At 52.2% G+C, this 6,253-nt stretch overlaps 1 protein-coding gene across 1 annotated transcript; it reads left to right on the top strand.

Annotated features, from left to right (window-relative positions):
* The first annotated feature begins 2,912 nt into the window (after positions 1-2,912).
* On the top strand, positions 2,913-4,759 carry LOC127305296 (protein DETOXIFICATION 35-like). The gene has a single exon (XM_051335704.2). The coding sequence runs from the start codon at positions 3,019-3,021 to the stop codon at positions 4,525-4,527; it is 1,509 nt and encodes a 502-aa protein (XP_051191664.1). The 5' UTR covers positions 2,913-3,018; the 3' UTR covers positions 4,528-4,759.
* Positions 4,760-6,253: the final 1,494 nt, after the last annotated feature.

The raw sequence follows: 6,253 nt of genomic DNA, 5'->3' as shown, positions 1-6,253 counted from the left end.
CGCAATATCACCCGCTTACCATTCACGCGGTATCTCAGTGTCTTCCGTGTCCAGTCTACCCACATTGGTGGCAAGGATTCCAACCAGTCCATACCTAGAATCATATCATATGTTGGCACATCAAACACTCTGAAACTAGTACAGAATGAATGTCCCTGACAGTCCCAAGAGAGATCGTGCACTGCTTGATTTACTTTAGTACGGCCTCCATCCGCAACTGTCACTGTAACAGCAGGTATTTTTGCAGTTTTCAGCCCTAATTGTTTGACTGTAGCTGAGTTGATAAAGCTACCAGCACTGCCGGAGTCTATGAGCATCAACACCTGTTTTCCCCCACACCAGCCTTGCAACCTCATGCTCTTGTTTGATTGCACACCTGCCATGGCACCAGGTGAAATGTGCATAAGGATTTCGTCTTCACTTGAGTTTTCCTTATCTTCATCAGTGCTGAATTCTTCCAGCTGTAATGCTGCCAACAATTCTTCTACCACATTTAGTGGTACAGTCTTGTTACACTTATGGCCAGGCTGATACTTGTCACCACAAGTGAAACATTCGCCCCTAGCGCGGCGTTGAGCTCTCAGAGATTGGAATTTATCATCCCATTGTTTGCCAGACTTCTGTTTCTCCTCATTAGATTTACTGCTGTCAGCTGACTGAGATAGAATCCCCTTGCCAGGAAAACCAGTTCTGGAGAAATTTGATCTATACTCATGTCGATAGCTCTTGCTTGAATAAGACTTCATTTCTTCATTCATTTCTTCCTGTTTTTCAGCAAGCACTAACGCAGCATCAACTGAACGAGGATTATGTAAACGAATAGCACAACGTATGTACTTTTTGAGACCACCAACAAATTTAGTTACAAAGAAAGCTTCATCATAATGCTTGTTATATATCAGCACCTTATGTCTAATATTTTCAAACTTTTGGTAGTATTTCTCTACTGTGTCTGTTTGCCTACACCTTTCTAATGCTTCTAGATACCTATGATGCTTATCCTTGCCAAATTTTGCATGAATAGCTACACACAACTCTTCCCAACTATCAATGTCATGCTCAGCCTCGTAAGTTTGCAGCCATAGGGCCGCATTGCCTACGAAATGCATAGTAGCAAAATTGGCCCAGGTATCATGATCTACCTCATACAGATCAAAGTACTTTTCACAAACTTTTTTCCACCACTTTGGGTTTTCACCATCGAATCTAGGGAATTCAGTTTTAGGTGGCCTAGATTTGTTACTAGCATGCCTAGAACTAAATGGTGTACTGTTCATGAATTCAGAATTTTCATCCAAAGCAAAGTGAACAGGTGTATGAGGAGTGGTACGCGTACCCTTGTCCAGGGCAGCTACCTGTGCTGAGGAAGCACCAGGTGCAGTACCCTGGTTTGAGATGTCTTTGCCGTGCCAATTTGGCCGTGTGGTGTTGACGAGCGGAAGAGCAGGAGGAGCAGATTCAAGAGCGGCCACACGAGCACCTACAGCATCGATTGATTGCTGTAGCGTACGGATCGTGGTGTCGACCGTGGGCATCCACCGGCTGAGCCCTTGGAGGGTGTCGTTGAGCAACTTGATGGTGGAGTTGGTCTCCTCGCTCTGCTTCCTCAGTTCTGAAACATCCGCTTGCACTTGCTCCATGACGATCTTATCGCACGAAGCCCAAATGTCTGCCGACGGGGTAAGGGCCTGCCGCCGCCCCTTGTACGCGCCTCTAATGGTGAGAGATCGGGTGATGGAGCCTAGATCTACTCACAGAGATCTGCGAGCACCCGCTCTCTCTTCCAAAGTCCTCCCCCAAGCAGCCTACCACCACCAACGCCGCCGAGTGAAAACGCCTGATGCGCGTCTCCGTCACCGCCGCCGCAGAGAGGTCCGAGATCTGTGGAACTTGACGAGCTCGTTCACTCAGCGAACTCGAATCCACCCAAAATCGCCACCACCACTCTCAGATGCGAAGGGAAATAATTTTTTTGTGGATTTTTTTTTCTAGGGATCTAGGGCTCTGATACCATATGTGGCACTCCACAACTCTCTCACACAGATCTGTATAGATTCAACAATAGTCTGGATACAATTCGGTGTCACACCGAGAAGGAATCGCTAGCAGCGAGAGGAGGAAGAGAGAGATGCCCAATCGGGACTTGATTCAATTACAACTCGATGCCTCTACTTGGCCAGGAACACAGCTAAAGTAACGTGCGCCACCACTGGTCACCCTTGGGTCTTGGGTCGTCGTTGGACTTGGGCCACCAGCCCACGAGCTAAATGAGCCTCTCGGATCCTTTGGCGAGTATCAGTCCGTTGCTTGGCCTTGATAGCTTCAGTCAGCCTTGGAGTCGTGACACTATCGCCGACCATGATCGTCAACCTTGGTCGCACACGCATCATATGCATTGCACGGAATCTTCACGGATGAGGATGATTCGATTCAAGAGAAGAGACAGAATCCACGATCTACTGCCTACGTTGCCTTAGCTTGTTGCTTGCATGGTTGCAGCTAGCTATGGCCTGATCACTGACGCGACGCATGCCCTGCTGTCTGCTGACCGCCGCATCCACAACTCCGCCACGCGAGATAAATTAAGCTGCAGTCTGCAGACGGTTCGTCCCTTCCGATCATCATCCTGTGCGTGCGGTGCGTCGTCTCCTACCGGCATCAGACCGGTCGGCGCCGCCGCCTGCCAGCTGCGCCGCATGCAGCGGATCCGTCGCGTTACGACGACGTGCTGCGTCGCGCGGGGAATCGTGCCGTCTTGCCCGCGCCTACGTGCAGCCTGACATCGTCACTGTACTTTTGTAGCGACGCAAGAAAAATCAAGTTCGATTCTTTACCTGGCTCGCACTAACCTAGCAGCTCGCTCGCCTATAAAATCCTGGACGATGCCGGCGGGAGAGAGCTGTGCCGGCCGCCAGACAGACCAACCCGACTCGTAACTGAGGTGAAAGGGCGGCAGGGAAGCTGCTGCTCATCGATCTCTCAGTTCGGTCGGAGTCTAGCAAGCTAAGAAACTCGATCATGGATCAGTCGGCGCCGCTGCTGGTGAAGAAGCCATCGACCGTGCCGGTGGTCGGCGACCTCAAAGACGTGGGGGCGCCGAGGAGCCACGCCGAGGCGTGGGAGGCGTTCGTGCGCGAGTCGGAGCGGTTGTGGCTCATCGCGGCGCCCATCACCTTCAACATCCTCTGCCTCTACGGCGTCAACTCCGCCACGCAGCTCTTCGCCGGCCGCCTCGGCAACCTGCAGCTCTCGGCCGCCGCCGTCGGCCTCTCCGTCGTCTCCAACTTCTCCTTCGGCTTCCTCCTCGGCATGGGCAGCGCGCTGGAGACGCTGTGCGGGCAGGCGTACGGGGCCGGGCACGTGGGCGCGCTGGGCGTGTACATGCAGCGCTCCTGGATCATCCTCGCCGTCTCAGCCCTGCTGCTCTCCCCGCTCTACGTCTTCGCCACGCCCATCCTGCGCGCGCTCGGCCAGGACGACGCCATCGCCGCCGCCGCGGGGGAGTTCACGCTGCGCATCCTCCCGCAGATGTTCTCGCTCGCGCTCACCTTCCCCACGCAGAAGTTCCTGCAGGCGCAGAGCAAGGTCATGGTGCTGGCGTGGATCAGCCTCGCCGCCCTCGCCGCGCACGTCGCCATGCTGTACCTCTTCGTGTCCGTGCTCGGGTGGGGCCTCGCGGGCGCCGCCGCGGCCTACGACGTGACCTCGTGGGGCATCGCGGTGGCGCAGACGGTGTACGTGGTGCGGTGGTGCGACGGGTGGGGCGGGCTGTCGTGGAAGGCGTTCGAGGGGCTCTGGGCATTCGCCAAGCTCTCCCTCGCCTCTGCCGTCATGCTGTGCCTCGAGATCTGGTACATGATGGTCCTCGTCGTCCTCACCGGCCACCTCGAGGACGCCGAGATCGCCGTCGGCTCGGTCTCCATCTGCATGAACCTCAACGGGTGGGAGGCGATGCTCTTCATCGGGCTGAACGCGGCGATCAGCGTGCGGGTCTCCAACGAGCTGGGCTCCGGCCGTCCCCGGGCGGCGAAGCACGCCGTGGCCGCCGTCATCCTGCAGTCCCTCGTCATCGGCCTGCTCGCCATGGCCGTCGTCCTCGCCTACCGCAACAGCTTCGCCGTGCTCTTCACCGCCGACCGGGGCATGCAGGCAGCGGTCGGCAAGGTGGCCTACCTGCTGGCCGTCACCATGGTGCTCAACAGCGTGCAGCCGGTGATCTCGGGCGTGGCCATCGGCGGCGGCTGGCAGGCGCTCGTCGCGTACATCAACCTGGGCTGCTACTACGTGTTCGGCCTTCCGCTAGGGTTCTGCCTCGGCTACCTCCTCCGGCTCGGACCGCAGGGGATATGGGCGGGGATGCTGTGCGGGACGGCGCTGCAGACGGCCATCCTGCTCGTCGTCATCTGGAAGACGGACTGGGAGGACGAGGCGGCGCAGGCGAATGAACGGATCAGCGCGTGGGCTGGCGAGAAGATTCATGGGGGCAGCGGCGGCGACGGTGACCTCAAGGAAGCCTTCCGAGTGTGATGATTCATGTGCAGATCGTGGACGAACAGCTTCCTTTTCTTCATCCGGCCCGACTGGAGTGTGAGATTTACCAGATAACTCGCTGAAATCCCCCGGATGGAAAAGAGTGTACTCCATAGCTCCCTCCCGCTATGAACCAGAATTCCTCCGGTACAGGGAAATCCACACTTTTTCAATAGCGGTGAACTCACCTTCCAAAAATAATAACATAGGACAATCTTTCAAATTAACATTTTTTAAGAGAGAATATATATTAATATTAAGAAGATATCAATTATATTTAAACTATTGCTCCGGTATAACCCCTCCCCAAACTGGCCAACCGGTACTTTCTAGGCCCATGTTCAAATCCAAATCCAAACTTTGTATGTCTACGTGTAGATATACCGTCGCCACAAAACAGTATAGCGTGGAAAGCAAGATAGCCCGACGCGGGGACTGCAGGATAGTCCAACGCCACAAGACTGTCCGTCGGGGGAACCGCAAGACAAGGCGACCATGGGGCTCGCAGGTTCAGGCGCGTGAGTGGTGGCCCACAAGATACGAGACTACTGCATTCGCCGCCGCCAGACTTCAATAAATAGACAACACATCCTAGCGTTAAAACTCGGATTTTGATTGGATTAAAAGTTAGCTTTTGCTGCGATCTCGCTGAAATCCCGCTATGAACAAAATTCATCTGGTACAACGCTTTTCCGATATCCCCTCTAGCGGCGATCTCACTTTTCAAAAGGAATAACATAGGACAATCTTCAAATTTAACATGTGGTTTACGAGCATCCAGAAGATTGTGCTGAAACAAATGTTACTCCGCAGATGCAACAACGTACTATCTTGATGAAAATATCTAGCTACTTATTTTTCTGCTGAATTTTTCGAGACCAAAAAATGTTTTTCTTTTTAAAAAAATGAGCTAACTGGTGCTCGCTCAAGAGCACCGATGAGTTTTCGACAAGTAGATCTCTATATGTTTGCTACATTAGCCGCTCTGAAAATGCTGGAGTAATAATAATGCTCGCTCTTAAATATAAATTATAATTTATAATATAATCGTGTAATTTTTCGAGAATATTGCAGTTCCACGTGAATTTCAGCCAACATGTGATACATCACCGTACTCAAATAATTTTTCGTTGCTGAGAATTAGTTTACCTCTTGGTCGACTCCTGCAACATTGGATTTGGTTGCAACTGAAAAAAATTCAATTGTAGGTGAGGTTGCAACAAAATACGTATGACCGTTAGATTTGCTTTTTTATTTGTGCTAATAGTGATTCGTAATATGGCTCGCAGTTGAGATTCCGTAGCTCATTCGAACACCCTTAGATGTTACTAATTAATTAGTAGGCTATCTTCACCGTTTCGTTACACCGAGATCGCTCTTACCCTCTTAAAAATGGGTGCGCCTAGCTAGCACTTGAGGGCTGGTTAGTATGTTCCAGCCAGCAGCCAAATAAGGTAAGTGCCCTAGATAGGCTCCGACAACCCCACACGGGAAAAACACATGTGCCATCAACCTCATGTTTTATTCGCATTAAGTCAAAACTTGTCCCTCATCTGCCCAAACTTAGATCAGTTCAACTGCAAGCCAATAGGGGCGTGTTTGGTTGCTCGGACTCAGTATCCCCTTTTTAGGTTTTAGCCCACCATATGCCAGATATTGTGTGAGTCGAAATCGAGTTTGGGCCTATTTTTGCAATTCTTTTGGATTCCCACATTGAGTTTTA

Source organism: Lolium perenne, chromosome 6, assembly GCF_019359855.2.
Source record: "Lolium perenne isolate Kyuss_39 chromosome 6, Kyuss_2.0, whole genome shotgun sequence".
Classification (NCBI taxonomy): Eukaryota; Viridiplantae; Streptophyta; class Magnoliopsida; order Poales; family Poaceae; genus Lolium; species Lolium perenne.
Note: the sequence above shows the minus strand (reverse complement) of the source record. Positions and strands in the feature narration are given on the sequence as shown.